At 40.2% G+C, this 26,211-nt stretch overlaps 1 protein-coding gene across 1 annotated transcript; it reads right to left on the minus strand.

Annotated features, from left to right (window-relative positions):
- Positions 1-5,084: 5,084 nt before the first annotated feature.
- Positions 5,085-25,930, minus strand: rp1l1b (rp1 like 1b). The gene is made up of 3 exons (XM_044329790.1): positions 25,268-25,930; positions 21,370-21,535; positions 5,085-21,051 (listed from the first exon to the last, which is right to left on the minus strand). The coding sequence occupies exons 1-3, from the start codon at positions 25,754-25,756 to the stop codon at positions 6,230-6,232; spliced, it is 15,477 nt and encodes a 5,158-aa protein (XP_044185725.1). The 5' UTR covers positions 25,757-25,930; the 3' UTR covers positions 5,085-6,229.
- Positions 25,931-26,211: the final 281 nt, after the last annotated feature.

Consider the following 26,211-nt stretch of genomic DNA (forward strand, 5'->3'; position numbering starts at 1 on the left):
AACCAGGTCTTTCCTATTCTCACCGCACAATGCGCTGAAGAGGGAATTCACCACTCTTCTTCGGCGATGGAAACAATAAACACCAAACAATATGTCCTTGAGTTATCTAGCAGTAAGTATGACCTATTACTATGAAATGCTATTAAAATGAATCAAAGAACCTTGTAAGGAAGATATCATTCACAGTATGTTGTAACCTATAAGAGCAGGGAACAATAAATCTTACAGCACCGGAAGTGTTTGTTTCCTATGGGGGGCTTTATACAACACGCAACGTGGGGATATTACTCTCTGGGCAACACTTCACAGGTTTTTGTTTGGACCACCTGTGCTGTGTGTGTGGGGATTGTGCTCTGCTGTAGTTCTCTGAAGGAACAACCTCACTTCACCACACACACACACACACACACACACACACACACACACACACACACATGTTCGCGCACACACACACACACACACACACACACACAGACACACACACACACACACACACACATGTTCGCGCACACACACACACACACACACACACACAGACACACACACACACACACACACACACAGGCTGCAGGTGCATGGTGAGTGTTATTGAGTGCGTCCTGGTTACTAACTGCTGTTTCTCTTTATTCTCCCTTCTTCTGGTTTTCCATCAGCCCTTGTTTTCTTCCCAGGGCTTGGCGGATGCTTGTGTACAGCTCTGTTGGGGTCCCCAGACATTGCATCCTGCCTGCAGAAGGGTCATAAGTGGCCCCACAGGATAACCTGAACAACGGTGGGAAAGAAAGGGAGCGTGGGTCTCCTTTAGTAAAGCAGTCCTGGTCAACTCTGTGCCAAAAGCATACATGCTGCCAATGAATGCTTTCTACTCCCATTTTAATGTGAGTGTGTGCTGCATGTGACTGAAAGTGTCTATGCATATGTGCTTGCACGTGTGGGTGGCCAAGCTGGAGATTTATTGAATAAAACATGTAAAGTAAAACAAGATTATAAATTAATATTTACTAGAAACTGTACTGTAATGGTTCAGTCAGAGTTGTTTCAATGTTTTTCAAAGCTTTGATTTATTCACACACACACACACACACACACACACAAACACACACACACACTCTTTCCTCAATTTTGATCCCCCTCTACATCACAAGTGGCCCCTCTTTGACTTCCTGTCTGTGTGGGAACCATTTCTATCCTCTGTCACACATGGTTTGAGAGAGGGTCTTGCTCCTGCATTTGCCTTAAAAAGACAAAGTGATTGTCAATAAACAAGGAACAATTGAGCTCCCCGATGCATTCAACAGGCACTTCTGCTGTTCCTCAGGGACATTCATGAGTTTTAGGAGAGCTTCACTTTTCCTCCAATAGTAGGAGCAGACATCAAGCAGCAGACAAAATCCAGGTGCACCTGGATTTTACTGTAATGGCAGCGTTTTCTATGTATTGATATGGTTATTAATATCACAGTTAGTGGGTTAAATTCAGGATATTTACTCTTTTATTTTCATCTGATTTGTGTTTCTTATAACTTTCATATGTAAAGTAAAACAATCACTGTTACTCATAAGTGTGAAAAACTGTTTTGTCCCCAGTCAAAGGGTACCTGTCACACTCTTTGTTTAAAACATCTGCAGTTGGGTACTACAGTAATGGAGTTGGTAGCAAGTCTGTGCAGCTGCTCCAGTGGCAAGTTGCTCTGAGGTAAACATGACTGAGGGAAAGCCCCGTATTATTGTGCTCCGGATGACGTTCCTCACTCTTCCAGTGTTTACCGTGGAAATAACTCTGTGCCAGCAAGCAGGTGCTTCCTCAAAAACTCTTTGCTTTTCCAGAAGATTTGAGGATTAAATCAATCTCACCAAATCAAACATTAGCACAGAATTTTTATGAAAGAGGTTATGAAAAATGTAGATTAGAGGAGTAAAAATATTATATTTCATTAAGAAGCAGATGTGGATGTTCACCATTTATATTTAAAACAGGTTTTGCTTTAAGCGATATTTATTACTGAGTAGTGTATCACATTTCCTCCTCCAGAAACAATGTCTCATTATGCTCACAGGAGATCTACTTTCACATGAATGCGGTCAGCCAGCATCACAAACCTGATGACATAACTCTACTTTACATGGGTCTGTTTATTTGAGACTATACTCTTACTACTTTAAGATATTTATTAAACCCCTGAGAGAAGATAAGATCAAATAACAAATAAAAAAATAAATAAGACCATCCCTAATGCCAAAAAAAACAAAAATGTGCTGCACTCACACAGGTGTTTTCACTTAAATTGCCTAATAGAGCTCTTCACAGGAATGCATTGGCATGTATAACCTGCAGTTGATTCATACATCCACCATATTGGCCACTAGGGTGCAGAAGTGCAAAACAAGCAAACAGAAAGCTAGTATGTTAGCTTACTTACACATCCCGCAGACATGAAGAAATACCCTCTCATAAGAGGCATGTTTTTGGCCATCTGATGAATATACTTAACATAGTTTTAACTGCTACTTGCTAAACTGACCAGCCATTTGGTGCTGTGCAATCATGATGAATGAGCTAAATGTGTTTAAAAGATTTGTCATTCTTAACTTTAAGTATGGATTGCTTTCTTGCTTGCTAGCAGGATAAATTATGTAAATATGGCAATTTTGGAGTTAATGGAAGTTGTATTTTATCTATCTATAAGCTACTTCTAAAAATGTTGTAAAATACATTTAATTTCCAGGGTGTAGTAGTGGACTGTTGCATGCAGGCAGTAAGAAGGACTTGAGAGGCCACGTGACATGTTCTTGTCTCAGAAAGAAATCTTGAGAAGAGTGGCCTGCACCACAGTGGTGTTATGCAGTCAATCAGAGTGACACCAATTATGTATGTCACATGACCACAAGAGACTGCAAATGGAAACTCAGGATAAGGCACATCCATCAGCTCTGTCTAATGGGGCTCACTGTAGAAGGAGAATGAATGAAGTCTCAATAGACAGCCTCACGCACCCATTAAAGCATACCTTTTCACAGAAGTTGATTATCCCTGTGCATGGGGTAGCTATTAGGTTTTCAATTAACTTGGAAAGTTCAGTAAAATTTGTGTCAATGGCTTTGGATTCATAAAACAGAAAGACTCATATGTGTTCCCTGTGCCAACAGCTGTGCATGATCATAGCCCCCCCCCCCCCCCCCCCCCCCCAAAAGGTCCTTCCATTATCTATAAATTTAATTCTCTAATGATTTTCAATAAAATGTGTTCCAGAAAGTATCTCTGGATGACACTGTAGATCAGTGGACAGCGCTCAATGTCATTTTTGTATCAAAAAATGTATATTTGCATTTTATGGAATTTTAGTTAGTTTAACCCTTACATACTGTTGGGGTCAAATTTGGCACATTTTGACACTTGAAAGCAGTAAAAATAGCCTAAATGACATTTAAAAGACCTGAACATTTTATGCCTCTTCCTAAAGTGGCCCAGAATATACAAAAATGGAAATATTTCATATTATTTATTTTTGTGCAGCTAGTATGAATAGTTGTACATAGAGGGTGTTCTGGGTCAAATTTGACCCGTACTTATTCAAAGGGATTTTAAAGTCACTAGAGGGGGTCAAATCAAGGTAAAGGCTGGTTATGTGGAATCTTGAAACAGTGAAACTATAGATTGCCATCTCTGTATTTTTGTCATTGGGACAGTGGGGACAGAGCTCAGGGTGGACTGTTCCCTGGCTGGTGTGTCCCTTACTACACTTGCTAGGGTTTCCACCTAGGTGGACATCTGCACCAGCAAACAAGCCTATACAAAATAACAAATCAAACCCATCAATTACCAGGCAACCAACATAGTGGTTGTCCAATATAGTCCTTCCTATAATGGAGATTTCACAGATTTGGTGGAGTGGAAGGAATGATTTGGTGGATCTGTTAATCCAAGATGTAAAATGAGGCAGTGAGTTGAAGAGAAAGTATTAGAAGAGGAGGACAACATAGAGAAAATAGAGGAAAGGCCCTTGTGACTTCCTTTATGCAAAGGCAACACCACTTTCCCCACATGCTAACCACAGCACCCGCAGCAGCACAGTTGTCCGAACTTTGCCCTGAATAGTCTGCAGTTCCACAGTCAGTTGTCACAAGGGGACAAAAGAGAGGGAGATGCAACTTCTGCACAACAGAAAAGGACTGCAAAAGTAATGTTTTTTGCAGTTTTGTTTGTTTGAAATGTACAAACCAGTTTGTTGTTTTGTTTTATGACTAATGCACTCAATGCAGAGTTGATTGTGTACAAGTGACAAAAAAGAAGGGCATGTGTTTGTATTTGCAAGCAGTGTTGATTTATGCTTTTAATGGTTATAATGAAACCTAACATTCAAAAATTTGTTGCATCCTTTACTTTCAACAAAATTCAAAGACCTAATTATCGCTGCTTTGTTCTCCTGTTTTAGATAACATGAGATCATAATGTATTGTGCTAGTGAATGTATTTTCATTATAAACAAAGTGTCAAACCTAAAGAAAACACTCTCTGCTCTCTGACACATTAATGACGGATAAATCACCCATTTATTAATGACTGATAACATATCTATGGATGCAATATACATTTGTGGTTCAAAATTTGGTAAAGGAACTAATTATAAAGGTATAATTAAGCTGGGTCAAAAATGACTCGATCCATACTATGAAGGGCCAGGTTATGAACAGTATGTAAGGGTTAACTTTGTAGTATTTGCAATTGTGGTGAATAGCTGTAAGGTTACACCTTTTTCACAACAGATATTTTGACTTCATAATAGGACGTCATAATAGGAAAAGGACAGGTGTAACTAATAGCATTATTGACATCCACAATATGGAGCTGGAACACTTAAAAGGAATTAAGCCATTATTATTGTTATTAATTACAACTGTGAAAAGGTGTAATTAATAACATTATAATCCATTTTTAATCTGCCTTTTATTCTCTTTCATAACAAATCATAATTAGAATAGGTAATTGAAATTAAGCTTCATTAATGATGTGAAATGCCACATGTCAGTGGCACAGATTAGATTTTTGTTTCTTTGAATGACATGTTTCACAAAATAATAACAAGCAAGTTTTTGTAGTACATTTAATTTTAGAGACAATAAGTACAGTACATTCAGCAAGGGTAATAACCTCTGTACCACAGAGAATAATATATTTTCTTACCGATAAACACTGTTGAATGGTCTAAAGTACAGAACAAAAGGAGAACCTGTCATGATACATAAAACCTTGATGTGAATTTTGCTACTTTCAGACATTTCAGCTTATTATATGTTAATGAGCTATACAAATTAACTGAGTTATTATGCAATTACCTGATGGAATAGTGAAGTTGCTTACATCAACCAGTTTGACTCTTTAGTATCAGCACTAAAATACTTCAATTAACTCTTTGAACAGTACTGTATTTGCACAATATTAAGTTAAACATTCAAAATGAATAGTATCAGTATTTTCTGGCTTTCCAGAAAAGTACAATATTATCTAGAAAAATATATCACTTTTTATTATTTTTAGTTTCAACATTGGAACCAAAAGTCTTCAAAGAATACTTTCGATTAGATAAAACAAATGTTGAGCAGCAAAAATGGTATAAATATAGTGCATATAGTTTGAAGAGAAACTACAGTATATGTGCATGTATGATGTTTTTAAGTAATGATAACCTCACAGTTGCAGATTCGATCAAGTACTGCAAAGCATAGTTTATCATTAGCTCCATGCTCTGTCTGATGCTCAAAGTTGCAGTAACATGTAACAATACTCTATGACTCATTGTTCATTAAATTATCCCATTTAGTTTTGAACAAAAATAAGGAAACTTCCTACTTACAGTACATATATATTTTCAAGTTTTCATGATTCCTCTTTCACATAAATGAATGAGCACTATTTGTGCTTGTGTTCAGTGTCCGCATTAGAAATGCCGGAGCAAAGTGCATGTGTTATTTAGTGCTTGTTAAACAAGAATTATTAACAGTGAGTTATAAATTAGAAAAATCTGGATCAATCTTTTTGCTTGCTTCATCTTACAGTCCTTGTTAGGTTTCCACTTGAAGACCTGACTTTGTGACTTCAGACTGCTAACCGCTTGTTGGTGTCTTCTTGTCATTTACCTACTACAAACTCCTCTTCTTTCTTCCTTTATCTCGTCCTCTATCACTTGTTCTCCTGAGCATTGGCAGAGTCACAGTTTTTTTTTTCAATTTCCCTAACTCTCTGACTCAAGCTTTGTAACTTTTTCATGGCTGCTTGTTTCAGTCTCAGAATCTTCAACATCAGCATAAGCGCCATCCTCAGATTCTGCACACACTTTCATCAAAGTATCGATTGGGATTAATGTTGTTTCTTTGGCTACACTGTTAGCTGCGTCTTCATTATCTGCCTTGCTGGGAACAAAATCTTGCTCTCCATCGTCAGTTTCTTCCTCTGCTTCATCTGAATCTTCCTCTGCCTCATCTTCTCCATCAGCTGATTCTCCCTGGTTTCCACTCCATCCTTTATTGGATATCTCAGTTTCTTCCCCCTCTTTTTCGGATGCTTCAACATCGTTCTCATCATTATCTTGGCTTTCACTTGGAATGTTGATACATTCACATTGTGTTACATTGGTCTCTGTTTGTTCTTCATTATCTTCATCTACATCTTCTTCTGGTTTATCTTCTTCACGCACATTGCTTTCTGATATGTCCTTCACATCATCATCATTATCTGCCTTCAGCTCCACCACATCATCAGTTCCTTCTGTTTCACCATTAGTCTCTGTTAAAGCGTCTTCTTGATGCTCTTCAGTCATGTCACTTTCTTTGCATGTTTCTTTTTCCTCATCTCCTGCAGATACACCTTCTGCTCCAGCTTCTTCTCCATCGTCACTTGCGGTAATCTCACTCCCAGTGATCTCACTCCCTGCCATGTACTCTCCTGATTCTTCTGCTGCTGTTTCACGTTCTTCCAATTCCTCTCCTGTTGTTGCAGTCTCTGTGCAATCTTCATCTGTTGCCCCAGACTCGCTTGGACTTTCTTTTTCAGCAGATTCCTCCTCATTTTCAGCCTCCTCTGATTCCTCTCCAGTTGTTTGACCTTCCTCTAGTTCCTCGTTGTGTGATTTATTATCATCTTCTTCACCTTTTTCTTCTTCTTCAATGGCATCTTCATCAGCAATACAGCCTGCAATTTTTTCTGATGATTCTGTCTCATGAACCTCAACTGTCGATACTTCCTCATTTTCATCTGTAGCCGTTTTATTCTCTTCTGCAGCCTCATCTTCCCCTGCCGTTTCATCTAAAGTCTCATTTTCAGGCTTGGCTTCTGAGTGTTCTTCTCCTGGTTCATTTTCATTTGTAGCTGTTGCAGTATCCTCTCCTGCTTCCGTCTCATTTGCATCTGTTGTTGCATCGTTAACTGATGCACTTTCATCTGCGTCTGATTCGTTGCTCTCTCCCTCTGATTCATTTTCAGACACAGCTTTGGCGCTTTCCTCTTGCACAGATTCAGAAGCAGCTTCCACACATTCTTCTCCATCTGTGGTTTCTTCCATTTCCTCTTCATTGGATTCATTATCAGCTTTATCAATTTCCTCTTCACCTGAATTTTCTTTTTCTGTGGCTGTCTCAGTCTCTTCCTTGGTGTCATCCTCATCTGTGGTGTGTGTGGTCTCTTTTTCTACAGCACCTTCATCTTCAGTTGTTTCTGCTTCAGCTGGCTCTTTTGACAGTTCTTCAGCTTTGGCTGTGTTATCATTCTCTGCAGTTCCATCATCATCTGTATTCTCTGCAGAATCACTGTCATTGCTGGCAGCAGTCTCCTCCACGTCTTCAACCATCCCTGCTTCCACAACCTCCTCTTTGTCAGATTCGTGTTCAGTTGTGTCTGCTGCATTTTCATCTTCAGCTGTGGTGGCGTCAGCTGCCTCTTCCTTCAGTTCGTCTTCACTTGTGGCAGCTATCTCTTTTTCTTCAGCAGTCTCATCTTCAGTTGTTACTTTTTCAGCTGTTTCCTCCCCATCTGACGCAGACTCATCTGCACTTGTGGCCGGAATCTCTTCTTCCACAGCTGCATCTTTGTCAGTTTCATGTTCAGTCGTAGCTGCCTCATCAGCCTCTTCTGCTGTGTCGTTATCTTCAGCTTCATCTTCATTTGTGGCATCTTCTTCTAGAGTATTTTCATCTTCAGCTTCTCCTGCTTCATTATTTTCTTCAGTTTCATCTTCATCATTAGTGGCAGCTGTCTCTTCTCCATTGTCAACCATCCCTGCATCCACAGCCTCATCTTTGTCAGATTCGTCTTCAGTTGCGCCTGCCATATCAGACTCTTCAGCTTTGGTGGCTTCGGCAGACTCCTCCTTTGCTTCATCTTCACATGTTGCTACTTCAGATGACATTTCGTCACCTGTGGCATCATTCTCCTCTGCAGTTTCATCATCATTTGTGGTGGCGTCTAAATCTTCTGCAGAATCATCTTCACCGGTGGCAGCAGTCTCCTCTCCATCCTCAACAACGGCAGTCTCTTCTGCGGCTATTTCATCTTCAGCAGTTTCTTCTTCTCCAGCCATCTCATCTTCAGTTGTTGCTACCCCAGATGGTTCTTTTAATGATTCATCAGCTGTGGTTGTGTCATCGTTCTCATCTGCAGTCTCATCTGCACTGGTGGCAGGAATCTCTTCTTCATCATTCACTGTCCCTGCTTCCACAGCTTCATCTTTGTCAGATTCATGTTCAGATTCATTTTCAGTTGTGGCTGCTACATCAGTCTCTTCTGCAGCAATTTCATCTTCAGCTTTTTCTACAGCAGTCTCATCTTCAGTTGTTGCCTCTTCAGCTGGATCTTTTGACGATTCATCAGCTGTGGCTGACTCATCATTCTCATCTCCACTGGTGGCAGAAATCTCTTCTTCGTCGTCGAGCGTCTCTTCTCCCACAGCCTCATCTTTGTCAGATTCATGTTCACTGGTGGCTGCCATAGTGGTCTCTTCTTCTTCTTCAGCTATGGTAGCTTCTGCAGCCTCTTGTTTAAGTTCATCTTCACTTGTGACACCAGTCTCTTCTTCTGCAGCCATCTCATCTTCAGTTGTTGCTACCCCAGCTGCTTCCTTTGACGATTCATCAGCCGTGGCTGTGTCATCGTTCTCATCTGCAGAATCACCTGCACTGGTGGAAGCAAGCTCTTCTTCATCACATATCCCTCCCTCCTCAACCTCCTCAGACTCATGTTTACTTATGGATGTCACATCAGCCTCTTCTACTGCATCTTCATCTTCAGCTGTGGTAGCTTCAGCAGTCTCTTCCTTCAGTTCATAGTCACTGGTTGCAACAATCTCTTCCGCATCATCAACTGTCCCTGCTTCCGTAGCCTCGTCTTTGTCAGATTCAAGTTCAGTTGTGGCAGCCGCAATTTCATCTTCAGCGGTCTCGTCCTTTGATTCATCTTCACTTGTAACAGCAATCTCTTTTTCTACAGCCATCTCATAGTCAGTTGTTGCTTCTTCAGCTTGATCTTTTGACGATTCATCAGCTGTGGCTGTGTCATCATTCTCATCTGCAGAATCATCTCCACTGGTGGCAGGAATCTCTTCTTCATCGTCGGCTGTCTCTTCTTCCAAAGCCTCATCTTTGTCAGATTCATGTTCACTTGTGGCTGTCACAGCAGACTCTTCTGCTGCATTTTCATCTTCAGCTGTGGTAGCTTCTGCAGCCTCTTCCTTAAGTTCATCTTCACTTGTAACAGCAATCTCTTTTTCTACAGCCATCTCATCTTCAGTTGCTTCTTCAGCTGGATCTTTTGACGATTCATCGACTGTGGCTGTGTCATCATTCTCATCTGCAGAATCATCTCCACTGGTGGCAGGAATCTCTTCTTCATCATTGACGATCTCTTCTTCCACAGCCACTTCCTTGTCGGATTCATCTTCAGTTATGGCTGCCACATCAGCCTCTTCTGCTGCATCTTCATCTTCAGCAGAGGTGGCATCAGCAGTCTCTTTCTTCAATTCATCTTCACTTTCTACAGCAATCTCTCCTTCTACAGCAATCTCATCTTCACTTTCTGCCTGTTCCTCTCTGTCAGATTGGTGTTCAGCTGACGTAACCACAGCAGTCTCTTCTGCTACATTTTCATCTTCAGCTGTGGTAGCCTCTGCGACCTCTTCCTTAAGTTCATCTTCACTTGTGACAGCAATCTCTTTTTCTATAGCCATCTCATCTTCAGTTGTTGCTTCTTCAGCTGGATCTTTTGACAATTCATCAGCTGTGGCTTTGTCATCATTCTCATCTGCAGAATCATCTCCACTGGTGGCAGGAATCTCTTCTTCATCATTGACGATCTCTTCTTCCACAGCCACTTCCTTGTCTGATTCATCTTCAGTTATGGCTGCCACATCAGCCTCTTCTGCTGCATCTTCATCTTCAGCAGGGATGGCATCAACAGTCTCTTTCTTCAACTCAGCTTCACATGTTACAGCAATCTCTGCTTCTACAGCAATCTCATCTTCCGTTTCTGCTTCTTCCTCTTTGACAGATTGGTGTTCAGTTGACGTAACCACAATAGTCTCTTCTGCCACATTTTCATCCTCAGCTGTGGTGGCTTCAGCAGCCTCTTCGTCTAATTTATCTCTAGCTGTGCCTGCATACTCTACCATGGATTCATCTTCAATCGGGCCTATGTCTGCACTCTCATTTTCTGTCTTTTCATCTTCAGTTTTGCTCAGTTTCTCACTATTATCTTCAACAGCATCTTCATCTTTTACTCTTTCTTCAGCAACAGCCAGTTCTAGGTATTGTTTAGCAGTGATGTATTCTTCTACTTCAATGTTTTCAGACTCATCTTCTTGATCTTCATCTTGATCATCAACTGCTTCCTTTTCCTCTACTGCAACTGCAGAATCATCTTCAGACTCATGGTGGATTTCATCCCCTTCCACTTTTCTCACTGCTTCATCAATAATTTTTTCTACAATTGTTTTTGCTGCTATTGATTCAGTCTCATTTATGGAGTGAGATATACACTTGATTGCCTGTGTATTGCCAGGATCATCATTCTTCATTACTAGAATCCTCTTTAGGTCAAAGTCCATGAAAAGGGGTGTGGTTTTCATAGTTTCTGCAGGAAGTGGAGGCCTAAATGTAACTTTTTTCTGAATGCATGTTTCACATGGACAGTAGTCATCATCGTTTTCACTGCGCTGGTCACTGTAAGATGTGCTTGTCACTGATTCATCACTTTTTTCTGCTTTTGGATCGGCAGACTGTTCGAACATGACCTTCAGCCTCCGTCTTCTCTCTTCTGTTTGTGCTGTTGAAGCACGAGACATTGCTTCTTTAGGAGGTCGTGGTAGCCCTGCATGCACTTTAATTTTCCTCAGTTCTCTGTCTATACTTGTTTGGATCTTTTTTTGGACCTCATTTTTAAGTTCATTTATCATCATGTCAAGCTGCTCATTATCATCCAAGTTCCAACGAACTTTAAACTCTTTCATTGCATTGATATAATGTTTCATGAACTGCTTTTCTATTTTGCTTAATAAAGTTAAGATCCAAACAGGATCAGGTTCTTGAGAAATAATTTTAGTTAACTGTACTGTACCCTCTGAACTGGTGTCCTCTTGAGATTCTGTTTCCTCTGGAAGCTTTTGGCCACTACTGTCATTTCCTGATCCTGAGGATGGTGGTGTTTCAGGTAGTTCTCTTGGACTATCACTACTTCTAATGGTGTCATCTGTTGCTGGATCATCTTCCTTTTGTTTCTCTTCATCCATTACTCCTACTTCTGCCTCACATGTCCATTGATTACCTGCTTCTGCTTCACCTTCATGAACTTCTGGTACTTTGCTTAATGTATTTGCAGTCATATGAGGTTGCAACACATCACCATTCACACCATCACTACTCTTCCCCGAGCCTGTGGAGCCACTGTTGACATCCACACCAGAGGATGACGTATGATTGAATTCATCATCCACATAATGGCGATCGTCCTTCTTTAGCACATGTTCATTTTCTAGAGGATCGCAAAGCCAAAGAGACTGAAGAATATTCATTAGCTCTTGGTATCTTTCATCATTTTCGTTTGCATTTTTAGGATCATGGTCTATTAGCTGCAACTTCACAAGGCAATCCAAAAGGCCTCTAGCTGAAGTACTTAGTTTACGTCCATACACTGGAGAAATCTCTGGTAAACTGTTACATCTGTCAAGCTTTGGATTTAAAAGTACTTTCATCACCTGTACAGAGGAGTGAAATATTTTAGAGGCATCATCTCTCCGAGTACTGGTATTATCTGCATTTGGTTCCTCCGTGGTTGTTTGACATTCATCATTAGGGACACTGTTCATCACAACTCCTTCATTTGAGTCTTTTGTATTCTCAACTGCAGAGTCCTCATTGTTTTCATTATCTTCCACTTTAGTCATTTCCTCCTTTGTCTGATCAGTTTTTTGTCCATCATTGTTTTCATTCAATTCTTCCACGTCATACGTGTCACCATCAGCTGGTATTTTTTTCAGCCATTCATTTATTACCTCAGTAGGGGATGTATTTGGTAGGCTAGACGGGACCAGCTTGAAGTCATCAGCATCTGTGCTCTTGTGTCTGCTGCTTTTGTCACTTTTGTTATCAGTGACACTCCTGCCAGCGTCTGTAGCTTCCAGTTGACCATTTATAATCCTCTTAGACACATTGGATTTTGATTCTCCCGTGGCTGGAGTCTCACAAATTTCGTTGCCAATATCTGAACTGGACAGAGATTGTGACGAATCACTTTCCTCTGACTCTGCATGAGAAAGCACATTATGTTTATTTCCTTTTGGTTGTTGTGCACTCTGACGGGTGTCTGACGCAGCAGAATTCACAACAGACTTCGGTTTGTCAAGAACCTCTGCAGCTGTATTTTTTGCAGTTTTCCTGCTTGACTTGCTTGTCTTCGAGTGAACACTCTTCTTATCAACTGTATCTTGTTTTTCATCCTCCTTTTGCGAACTAGATGTGGGTTTACTGTCTTCAGGGCTCACAGCTTCCCCTGCATTTACTGGAGAAACACTGATCTTCTCCTCTACAGGAACATCAGCGGCTGTGGACGTCTTCAGCTCTTTATTTCCCACATCTTCATCAGTTAAAATATCAGTTGCTTTGGATTTTCGAGATTTCACGGACAGATTCGACTTGACAGATAAAGAACTCTGTGGTCGCCCCTCACTTTTCTTTCCTTTGACCTCAGATGATGTTGACTTCTTTGAACGTGTTGACACCTTGGACTTCGATGACATGGCTGTGGGGGCTCTGTCTTCAGTTTCCTCCACTGTCACAGCAGGAACTTCAGACCTGCTTAACATTTCGGATTGATTTGATTTAGCTGACACAGGGCTTACTGTTCTTTCCTCCTTTTCATGAGTAGTAACATCAGAGACTTTAGATTTTCTTGATCTCACTGAAATAGTTGACTTTGCTGACATGGCACTTGGTGCTCTCTCAGACTTCGCTTGAGCATTTCCTTCATTGGGAGAGTCAGAACTTTCTATTGTAGGAATTTCAGTTGCCAAATTAGTTGATTTTGCTGATTTGGTTGACATGGTGGGACTATGTGTTCTTTCATTAGTTTCTTCATCATGTCCAGTCTTTTCACTAGAGGTAATTTCAGACGTGTTTGACTTCATGGTTCTTGCAGAAACATTTGATTTTACTGACAAAACACTTGGTGTCCTCTCTGTTTCATTTACCTCTTCAGCATGGGTTTCAGCTGTCTTTTCAGATTTTTTTGATTTCCTTGATCTTAGAGATACACCTGACTTTGATGATTTATTTGTCAAAGCACTTGGTGTTCTCTCTTCAGTTTCCTCACAAACTGCCACGTTTTCTTCAGTTGAAATTTCAGTAGTTTTGGCAGACATTGAACTAATTGATCTCTTCTCAGTGTCTTCCTCAGTGTTTTCATCAGTGATGTTAACATCATCTTCAGCAGGAACCTCAGACACTTTTGATTTCTTTGATACTGCTGAAGCATTGGACTTTCCTGATTTCGCTGATTTGATGCTTGCACTGCTTGGTGCTCTCTCCAAATGCTCCTCACGATTTTCTTCACCTGGAGTATTAGAGGCCTTTGACTTACTAGATTTTGCAGAAATATGTGAATGTGTTGATTTGGCAGATCTGGCTGATTTAGTCGACAAGGTGCTTGGTGGTCTCTGCTCAGTTTCCTCATCATTTGCAGGGTTTTCTTCTGAAGGAGCTTCACATGCTGTTGTACTCCTCGATGATATAGACATATTTGATCTCTCCTCAGTTTCTTCTTCAGCATTTGACTCGGTTGACATTGCACTTGGTGCTCGCTCTCCAGTTCCTTCAGCAATTGCAGTATTTTCTTTAGAAGTCACAGATTTTTCTGTGACATTTGATTTGACTGATTTAGCTGACATGCAACTTGGTGCTCTCTCTTTGTTTTCCTCCTCAGCACCTCCTTCACCCGGAACTGTACCTTTTGATTTCTGAGATACTGCTGAGGCATTTGATCTTGCAGATCTGTCCGACATAGCACTAGCTGCTCTCTCAACAGTTTCATCATGTTCTGCAACATTTTCTTTGGCTGGGACATCAGAGACTTTTGATTTGCTTGATTTCTTAGACATGGCTGACTTTGTTGATTTGGCTGACATTGCACTCTGTGATCTCTCTTTTGTTTCCTCTCCATCATCTCCTTCATGAGGAATGCCAGTAGTTTTTCCAGAACAAACTTCAGAAGTATTTGATGTAACAGATCTTACTGAAGCATGCGACTTTGCTGATTTAGCTGACAATGCACTAGGGGCTCTCTCTGTAGTTTTATCATGTTCAGCCACATCATCTGCAATACCAGAAGCTTGTGACTTAGTAGATTTTTCAGAAACATGTGACTGAACTGATCTGACTGAAATGCAGCTTGCTGCTCTTTCTTCAGTTTGGTCTTTGTCTTCTTCTTCATCTGCACTCATTGAGCTCACTCCCCCTTCATTCTCTGTCTCAGCAATTTCAGTACTGTGATCAGAAGGTATTTGAGAGGCTTTTGATTTCTTAGATTTTTCAGAAACATTTGACTTTGCTGATTTTGCTGATCTTATTGACATATTGCTTGCAGCTCTTTCCTCATGATCAGAACCAGAAGCATTTTCTTCTTTTGTGGCATCAAAGACTTTTGACTTATTTGATTTTGAAGAAATGACTGACTTTGCAGATTTGGCAGACATTGCACTCTCTGCTCTGTCTGAAGTTTCTTCCTCATCGTTTCTTCCCTTAGGACTATCAGTATCAGAAGGAAGGAAGGATGCATCTGTAGAAGCATGTGACTTAGGTCTGGCGATGCTTTCTTCAACTGGAACATCAGCTGAACATTTTGACCTTCTTGATCTTGCAGAAACATTTGACTTGACTGAATGGACTGACATTGAACTTACTGATCTACTTTCATTGTGTTCCTCTTCATTTTCTTTTTCAGGAGTATCATCAATGTGATCAGAAGGAATGTCAGAAGCTTTTGTTTTCTTGGACATGACTGAAACATTTGACTTTGCTGACTTTTCTGATCTGACAGACATATTGCTTGGGGTTCTTTCTACATGTTCTTCATGATCTGAAGTATTTTCGTCAGCTGGACCATCTTGTCCTTTTGACTTTGTAGATTTTGCAGAAATAGCTGACTTTGCAGTTTTTGACGACATTGCACTCTGTGCTCTCTCTTGAGTTTCCTCATCACCATCTCCTTCATCAGGGATGCCAGTAGTTTTGCTAGAATGAACTTCAGAGGCCTTTGATTTGGTAGATTTTGTAGAAGCACGTGACTTTGCTGATTTAGTTGACAAGGCACTAGGTGCTCTCTCTGCAGACTTAATAGATATTTCAGAAACATGTGACTGGACTGATTTGGCTGACAGGCGGCTTGATGCTCTTTCTTCAGTTTGTTCCTGATCATTTTCTTCATCAGAGCACTCAGGGCTCTCTTTAGTTGGAACATCAGTAGAACATTTTGACTTATTTGATCTTGCAGAAATATTTGATTTTACTGACTTGGCTGACATTGAGCTCAATGCCCTTTCTTCACTCTCCCCTTCAACGATTCTTTCCTCAGGAATGTCAACACCATCTTCAACAGGAACTTCGGAAACTTTGGATCTTTTAGATGATGTAGAAACATTTGACTTTGCTGATTTTGCTGATCTGACTGATATATTACTTGGTGCTCTCTCTACATGTTCTTCATGATGTGAAGCATTTTCTTCAGCTGGACCATCTTGTCCTTTTGACTTTGTAGATTTTACAGAAATAGCTGACTTTGCAGTTTTGGCTGACATTGCACTCTGTGCTCTCTCCTGAGTTTCCTCATCACCATCTTCTTCATCAGGGATGCCGGAAGTTTTGCCAGAGGGAACTTCAGAGGCCTTTGATTTGGTAGATTTTGTGGAAGCACGTGATTTTGCTGATTTAGCTGACAAAGCACTAGGTGCTCTCTCTGCAGACTTAATAGATATTTCAGAAACATGTGACTGGACTGATTTGCATGACAAGGAGCTTGCTGCTCTTTCTTCAGATTGCTCTTCATCGTTTTCTTCATCAGAGCGCTCAGGGCTCTCTTTAGTTGGAACATCAGCAGAAAATATTGGCTTATTTGATCCTGCAGAAATATTTGATTTTACTGAATGGGCTGACATTGAGCTCAATGCCCTCCCTTCACTCTCCCCTTCAACGATTCTTTCCTCAGGAATGTCAACACCATCTTCAACAGGAACTTCAGAAACTTTGGATCTTTTAGATGATGTAGAAACATTTGACTTTGCTGATTTTGCTGATCTGACTGATATATTACTTGGTGCTCTCTCTACATGTTCTTCATGATGCGAAGCATTTTCTTCAGCTGGACCATCTTGTCCTTTTGACTTTGTAGATTTTACAGAAATAGCTGACTTTGCAGTTTTGGCTGACATTGCACTCTGTGCTCTCTCTTGAGTTTCCTCATCACAATCTCCTTCATCAGGGATGCCGGAAGTTTTGCCAGAGGGAACTTCAGAGGCCTTTGATTTGGTAGATTTTGTAGAAGCATGTGATTTTGCTGATTTAGCTGACAAAGCACTAGGTGCTCTCTCTGCAGACTTAATAGATATTTCAGAAACATGTGACTGGACTGATCTGGCTGACAGGCGGCTTGATGCTCTTTCTTCAGTCTGCTCTTCGTCATCTCCTTCATCAGGGCTCTCAAAGCTTTCTTCAGCTGGAAGAGCTGAACATTTTGACTTGTTTGATCTTGCAGAAATATTTGATTTTACTGACTTGGCTGACATTGAGCTCAATGCCCTCCCTTCACTCTCCCCATCAACAATTCTTTCCTCAGGAGTGTCAACACCATCTTCAATGGGAACTTCAGAAACTTTGGATCTTTTAGATGATGTAGAAACATTTGACTTTGCTGATTTTGCTGATCTGACTGATATATTACTTGGTGCTCTCTCTACATGTTCTTCATGATGCGAAGCATTTTCTTCAGCTGGACCATCCTGTCCTTTTGACTTTGTAGATTTTACAGAAATAGCTGACTTTGCAGTTTTGGCTGACATTGCACTCTGTGCTCTCTCTTGAGTTTCCTCATCACCATCTCCTTCATCAGGGATGCCAGAAGTTTTGCCAGAGGGAACTTCAGAGGTCTTTGATTTGATAGATTTTGTAGAAGCATGTGATTTTGCTGATTTAGCTGACAAAGCACTAGGTGCTCTCTCTGCAGACTTAATAGATATTTCAGAAACATGTGACTGGACTGATCTGGCTGACAAGGAGCTTGCTGCTCTTTCTTCAGTCTCCTCTTCGTCATCTCCTTCATCAGGGCTCTCAAAGCTTTCTTCAGCTGGAAGAGCTGAACGTTTTGACCTGTTTGATCTTAAAGAAATATTTGACTCATCTGACTGGGCTGACATTGAGCTCATTACTCTCTCTTCAGTCTCCCCTCTGGTAACAATTTCTTCAGAAGTATCAGCACAGATCGGAGAAGCTCTTGATTTCTTAGATATCACTGAGGCATTTGACTTTGCAGATTTAGCAGATTTAGTTGACATATTGCTTGGAGCTCTTTCTCCATGTTCCTTCTGATCTGCAGTATTTTCCTCAGCTGAAACATCACTGTGCTTTGACCTAGTAGATTTGGCAGAAATATTTGATCGTGTTGATTTGGCTGATTTGGCTGACACATGTGATCGTTCTGATTTCAATGACAGTGCACTAGGTGCCCTCTCTTCCTCATATTCTTGAATATTTTCTACATCTGAACCATCACAGCATTTTGACTCATTCACTCTTGAAGAAATGTTTGACTTGGCTGATTTATTTGACATGCAGCTTGGTGATCTCTGACTGGTTTCTTGTTCAGTATCTTCCTCGTCAGAAATGTCATCATTTTGTTTGAGAAGAACTTGAGAGGCTTTTGATTTTGTGGATACTGCTGACGCATTTGATTTTGCAGATTTTGCTGACATTGCACTTTGTGCTCTTTCAGCAATTTCTTCATCAGTGTTCTTTTCTTCGGATCTATCTTTTGACTTATTGGATATTGCAGATGATTTAGACTTGACTGATTTTTCTGAAGAGGGACTAGATGCTCTCGTTTCAGCTTCATCATGTTTGGTAGGATTTTCCTCTACTGAAACACAGGGGTTTTGTGTTTCCTCAACCTCATCATTTGTAAGATTTTCTTCATTTTCAGAAATATTTGATTTGGCTGACATGCAGCTTGCTGCTCGTTCTTCAGTTTGCTCTCCATCGCTTTCTTTATTAGGAATCTGAGATGATTTAGATTTGCTAGATTTTGCAGAAATATTTGATTTCACTGACTTTGCTGATTTGACTGACATTTTGCTTTGTGGTCTTCCTTCAGTTACCTCTTCAGCATTTGCATCATTGGTAAGGCCTCCTGGGCTTTTCGATTTTCTTGACCTTGCAGATGCATTTGACTTTACAGATTTCACTGACATGGTACTTGGAGCTCTCTCCACAGTTTCATCTGCCTCCTCAGCAGTGTCAGATATATTTGAATGAGATGAGACTCCTGACATAGCACTAAGTGTTCTTACATCAGCATTTTGTTCAGATTCAGATGTTTTAGACTTTGCTGATTTGGCTGACATGGCACTAAGTGCTCTCTCTTCAGTAATATTTGTATCATTTTCTTCATCTTGAAGCTTAGATGCTTCTGAGTGTGTAGATTTTCCAGAGATATCTGATTTAGATGACATGACACTTGGCACTCTCTCCTGATCGTCTCCAGCTTCCTCAGTTTCCAAGTCTTCCTCAGTATTTTCAACAGCCTCTTTTGACTTTAATGACTCAGGAGTTTCCTCACTCGCTTCAGATTTGTCATCTGAATTTTCTTCAGGTGTTGCTTCAGAGGCTCTTGACATTTTAGATTTTGCAGACACATTTGACTTCTCTGACACTGGGCTTTGTGCTCTCTGTTCGGTTCCACTCTCATTTTCTTCAGCTTCGACCCCTTCTGCTTCAAGTGCTCCCGAGTTGGATCCTACAGAGTCGTTTGACTTTGCTAACATGGCACTGGGTGTCCTTTGCTCAGTTTCCTCCTCAGATTTTTCTTCATCTGGGAGAGAAGAGATTTTTGATCCCTTTGATTTAATAGAGGTTTTGGACTTTGATGACAAAGAACTTTGTGGTCTTTCCTCATCAACATCCTCCTCTGATTTATGTTGTTCAGCTGCCACTTCTGACTTCATTGATTTTTCAGAATTACAAGATTTAACAGATACGCTACTTAATGGTCTTTTTTGCATTTGTTCATCATCCTGCGTGTGTGTTTCTTCAGCTGCAACCTCTAAGACATCTGATTTGGATTTTGTCGAGGCATTTGAATTGACTGACATGGCACTTTTGGATCTTTTCTCCTCTACATCCTCACTCTCTGCATTCTCTATTTCTTCAGACTTATCTGACTTGACCGAGGCGTATGATTTGACAGACATGGCACTTGATTGTTCTCTTTTTATCACACCCGCCTCTTCAGTTTGTCCTTTTGTATCATCCTCAGGGTCATCAGATACTCCACAATGACAAGTGTATGAATTTTTAGAGTGCCTTGAAGCATTGGATGCTCTATCTGTCATGCTTGGCCCAGGTGATCCGGTATCCAACTCGTCTTCTAGTTTATCCAGTTCATCATCATTTTGATCCTCTTCATGTTCTGTTAATATTGGAGAGGAAGTGTTAGGAGCAGATCCTGTTTGTTCTTCTTGCTCTGACGTTTGAGCAGTTTCGACCTGATCATTTGGGGAGCTGTCAACAGCTTCACAGTTGTCCAATGGGAAGGAGTGCACCTTGCACTTTGGTGAGCAAGTCTCACTCCTGATGGTGCAGTATTCTACAGTTTCAGCTGCCTCAACAGTCTGCTCCACACAGGTTTCTGTCTCTACAACTTGTTCTGTATAATTTCCACCTGATCTAGCCACAGTTTGCCTACTTTCGACCATTGTCTTTCTAGAGACCATTGTGTGTGAGGATGAACTTGAGCTGGAAGTTCGAATGCAGCGACTTGCTCCTTGTGTCCCTGGGACGTTTTTCCAGATGTCATACTCCTGGCAGTGACTGCAGCAATGAGGACAATGAGGCTCCTCTGTATGTCTTTGATAGTGCCTAGTGAGGTAAGCCTCATCTGAATCACCAGCAGAGATGTTTTCAGATTCTGAATAGTTTCTTTCACTAACCTGTGCAAAATAGGGATTACTGTGTCCTTGGAGGTACTCACTGGTCCTGTCTGTGGTCTTTCTTACTTCTGTTGACCAATGTAATGTTTCATCATTTTGTAGCCGAAAGCGCACTTTCATTTCCATGGACAAACTGCCATCTTTATTAACCCGGACCCGTTTCTCTATATCATCATTCATCAATCCATCAACAGTGGGTGAGCGGGAATCAACATGGTCTGGTGAGTTGTTTGCATCTAACAATGACTTGTCAGAGGACACTGACTGCCTGGTGGATCTGTCGCCAGATTCCAGCTGTGGATGGGTGACACTTTTCTCAGTAGAAAGTCCTTGATTTCCCATCATGACAGTAAAAAAGACAAGAAAAGAAAGAGGGAAGAAAAAGACAAAATTAGATGGAATTAGAGCTCTTTTGCACATGATGTACAATACACATAATATGCAAATGCATTTCTTGTATCAGCAAAGGTAATGATTTATTTTATAATTATTGATATTAATTACATTGGATCCTTAAGGTAATGAATGGAAAGATAATTACTGTGGTTGTTCGTACTAGGGCTTTCAAATACCTTAATGATTTAAAGATTATTGTTTTTAAAATTGTGTGAGAAATTAAGCATGTGTCAATGAGTCATTTCTCCTACCTTCATGTCCTTCAGTGCAGCCAGTGGAGCGTGCCTTCACATTCAGCTTTGGAAGTTTGTCATCAGATGTTTTCCGAAGATTCTCCGCGATGGAAGGGTGAGAGGGCTCACGTCCCACACAAATAAGAACACTGGGGCACTGCACGAGACTCTGAACACTGTCGATCTACAGCAAAAGTAGAGAAACTATTAGTTTATAACAAAATATAGATTATATAGGCTGAGGAGTTACAAAATACACAATTTTTGATTGGAAATTATTTGGATCATATGACATGGACATGCTTTAATTTTAAGTTGATGAGGAATTTAAGTACTTTTAGCAAAACAGAGTGTAAGTCTATTTATAATCAGACTTAAAACTGCAAGCAAGTGATAACTGCATGAAAATAAGTACTTTTATGCATTATGTCACAAAATAACCCTGATGTTCCTTATCTGTTGTGGTGTGATAGTGCTGTTTATCTGTACCAATATGTCACCAATTTTACCAAGTAAAGAGATTTCTGGCCACCCATGTTTTGATAGAAAATTTAAATTTTTAACAATCTTGTCATATTTTACTACAAAAAATTTCCCTTTCTTAGTAGGCGTTCGGATCGAACACAGCCCTGCACTGAAATAACACAAGGGGCTGTGTTGGTGGGGGCGTGTTGTTTCATGTACCAGAGAGACAATTAATGAATTAATTGTTTTTTAGTTCTAGTTTAGTTTTGTTTGTTTTTTTTAGTTATCAGTTTAGAAAACTGATACATGATTTTACAGCAATGGAAAATTATGACATTGCCAATTATTTTATCTTTCATTGCTATGATCCCCAGGTAAACAGTAAGACCCCGTTCAAATTAGCTGTGTAGCTCAGTGGTTCTGATTTGATTGACTGTAGCTTTTATGACCACTTTCCAAACAGCTTTTTAATTACTCAAATAGCATAAAGTATTACTTTTCTGTGTTAAAGTGTCCAGTAACCCAATTTTTAAACTGGTCAGATGTAAGTTTGTGGCCATGATTTAGGAAAATTTCTGTTCATTAATTAAAAATGTAGGCCTACTATAATTGAATGGTAAATATTTGTAGGGAAACATTTAAGAAACAAGTACTATAATAAAAATATCTCAGTGGTGTCAAGGTATTGTCTCCTCTTTGTTAAGCTGAGAGCTTTAATCCCTGCAAAAGAAGGCTCTGAGTCAAGCAATTAGTCAAGACAAGATAAATATCCTAATCCAGGATGATCTCTGGGAAACGTCACCAGATGACAGTGCGTTCTTGCAATGGTGAGCTGCCATTGTCACTCGTGAGAGCCGAGGGTATTGCTCAGCAGTACTGCAAACTGTGTGAGAGGTATAGACAAGCTGATTGTGTGGTCTTGGCAATGAAATCCATGAATACAGCATTATTATGTTGTTTTATTATGTTTTTTCTTTAGGACACCTCCCACTCCTGAAAAGTATAATGGAACAGAAACACACAGTTAAGGGCAAGCATTAGTCTCACTTTCTGCCTTTTAGAGCAGAACATTAACATAAATACTAATCTAGCCGTGGGGGTGAGTGTGTGTTGACCTGTTGCATAGTGTCCCCATGCGGAGTTGAATAAAAGTAATTATGCTGCCTCTTTACTAATAAACTAATATAAATATAGTGGCATATCTTGTTACATCCTGTCTTATTTCGGTTTTTCCTGTTGATCCCTCTGGGTCGATCATCTGATTGCAGGCACCTCTGCTTTAGTGGGCTGAGTCCATATAGGCAGGTCCTTTTGTTCAGCTCTCTCTCTCTCTCTACACCCTGCTGCAACAGCACCTTTGTGGAGCTAAGTATCTGGTCTTCATTCATTTACTTTAATAAACTCACATGTAGTAAACTTCTCCTGGTGTTGTGTCCGTTATTATGTTCGGTGTTTGAGCAGCCGCAGCAGTCTCACCAACAATTTTTCAGATTTTAAAAGAGCATGTCATCTTTCATGATTATGGTTTCAGTTTTTTGTTGATTATACTAAAAGTTAAACTCATAAAACCCCTTAAAACTGCCCTGGATTGTTTAAAAAATGCATTGTAACTCAGTTTAAAATTGTTGTTTGGATATGGATGTTCTTCACTGGACAGTGACAATAATACCATTCATTGTTCTACTTATTAAAATAACAAGGAAACACAGATAATAGTAGATTAAGGTGAAGTGAAGAAGAAGTAGAGTGTCAGTAAAATACAGTTGTTTCTTTTTATCTTATTTATTAAAGTGTGCTTTTACATTTTCATGACACTTAATATTGAATACTGCTGCTTCTTCTACTTTCTACTGACAACTATAGGAAACTCAGAGAAAACATGTAGCCTACAATATTTAGAGTTTTGATGATTTTATTTTGCCTACGAGCAGTCAGTTTTGATGACAGTGCAGTTTCAAATTTAAAAGGCACTGTTGGTAACGGCAGATAAATGGCTTCATCCATGGTCACACAAAGCCCAGGTGAAGATAATTAATTGCCACGGTGGAAGACACATTTCTGAGATGCCTCCGGTATCAAACGAGGGGAATGGAGTTTTAACGTTGACCTGCTTCTCTTATCTCAAAAATAGCTCTGATTTGACCAAGATTAATGGGTTTTGAAGAGATATCCACAATCCAAATGCATGTGTGAGGGAATATCCCTGCATCATTCCCACATGCACACACTCCAAATATGTATCCCACTTGACTTAGATTGTAACAACCTACTATGAAACTGATGTTGTGTGAGTGTATTTGTTGTGTACTGAAAATCTCAAGAAACTAATAATCATGGATCATGAATGCAATCAAATGACAGGTGCAAACAGGAGAGTGCAGGGGGGTACACTATTTCCTTTTTCATGTCTTATTTAGTCTTATTTTTATATACTTTGTTCTACTCTATTGCCAAAATAATTGTTATTTTCTATTCTACTTTGAAAGATGGCAAGAGATTTCAAAGAGAGCATAATGTAAAAATAAAGAAGGTGCACTTTTCTGAGTTTTTTTTCTATTCAATGTCCTTATTTATTTCAATTCGAAAGCAGTACTCAGCAGTACTGTACCTTTGATCTACATAGACTCAGAGAGTCTCACAGTGTTTTTTTCAATGCACCTATAATGTTAATGCCCCTATAAACTCCTATAATGTTCTTATATATGGTATGTGTCATATTATAAAACATTTAATTTACAAATAATTAAATCCAATAACTGTAACTAATAAAAGATCTTAATACTTAGCAACCTGCTGTTTTATTCATGTAAACATTAACATTACAAGTTGTATCTTTGACGACCATATTACAATATGTTTTGCATGTTCATTTGTTCATGTTCAATAAGCGAGAGTATCATAATCAAAGGCCCCTAATTTAGTGTTGCATGATGATTAAGAGGACATGATTAAGAAGCTGTTTATGTCATGTGATGTTGATGATATGTGGTTTCATTAATTGAATATCATCCTGAAATTGCTTTTTGACATTGTGTGTTTCACTTCATGTAGGGCTGATAGCTGATGTTGCTCTCAACTGGGACTTAGTAGAGCACCAGTGCTGTCACTAGAGGCCTCTCTTTCACCCTGGTTTTCAATCTCATCCTTTAGTACCAACAATATGTAAGACTTCAACAATTTAAATCTGCATATTGTGGACAACCTCAACTCATAGTAATAGTGATCCTTAACTCCAGGTTTAGCCATCCCTTCAGTTCATTTAAATACAACTTTGGGTCAATCACAGAAACTTCCTCTCGGAAAATGAATACTTCTCTGGGTACATTATAGAGTAAAATGTACTACAAACTCTAGGCAGATAAGGGGGTATCATGAAAAAAGTGAACAGAAAATGAAAACACAACATTTATATCTTTACATTTATTCTACTACCAGGTGTTTATGAACTGACCTTGCGGCCCTCCAGAGTGTACAACTTCCTGATGTGGTACTGCATGAGCTCAGAAACTTCCTCTAAGAAAAGCCCGAAACTGCGTATGCTCCTGCGGTGCAAGACGATGGTCTTCTTGTATGAGGGGTCACTGTTCTTCACCAGCACCACCATCTTGTTGGTCCTGTGATGATGGATGTGGCGCCCGTGGCCAGAATGTGCCACAGGTGGCTCCTTGGGCATGATCGGCCTCCGGAGAACATACTGGTGTGGATGATGATGGTGGTGATAGGGTGTGTGAGTATGATACAAAGGTGAAACCTGAGTCTCTAATGCTTCCAGGGCCTGGGTGTGTATATACTCAGAGCAAAGATAGCATTCCTCCAGAGGTTCATGATGGGCCACCATGCCATGCTGGGGGATCCTGGGGAGCCTGCTGGTGTGATGCTTGTGGGAGCCATCACCACCTACGGCATTGAAGCACTGGAAGTTGCGCTTGTGGGAGGACATTTTGGGTTGCGCAGACGTTGATGGTAGTCTCTCTGCACTGGATGAAGGATGGCCTCAACTGAGCAGAAGGGGGCAGGTCAGCTTGGGCAAACAGTGACAGGGGGTTGCCATGTTTCTCCTGCGCTGCCTAAGGGAAGGTGTTGCAAAGAACATCTGCATGGCTACCACTCATCTCACCTCATCCTAGGTTGAAAGAGAAATTAAAACAAGAGGTGAAAAAATACAACAGGTTCAAGAACTAGGTGTCTCTCATTTCTTTCTATTCTTATGGTGTAAAGTAATAAGATAGTTAAATGTTTGAATCAAAAACATGGCAGATTCTGAAGTGCCTGTTTCCTTCACATCCAAGTTTTTTGATCCAAGGCTAACCTGCATGCAGACAATGAACTTGCAGTTGCACTTTTATGTCTATTTTAGCCTTTCCTGGCAACCCAGCATGGCTCCTCAGCAGCTTC

This window comes from Thunnus albacares, chromosome 16 (genome assembly GCF_914725855.1).
Source record: "Thunnus albacares chromosome 16, fThuAlb1.1, whole genome shotgun sequence".
NCBI classification, from domain to species: Eukaryota; Metazoa; Chordata; class Actinopteri; order Scombriformes; family Scombridae; genus Thunnus; species Thunnus albacares.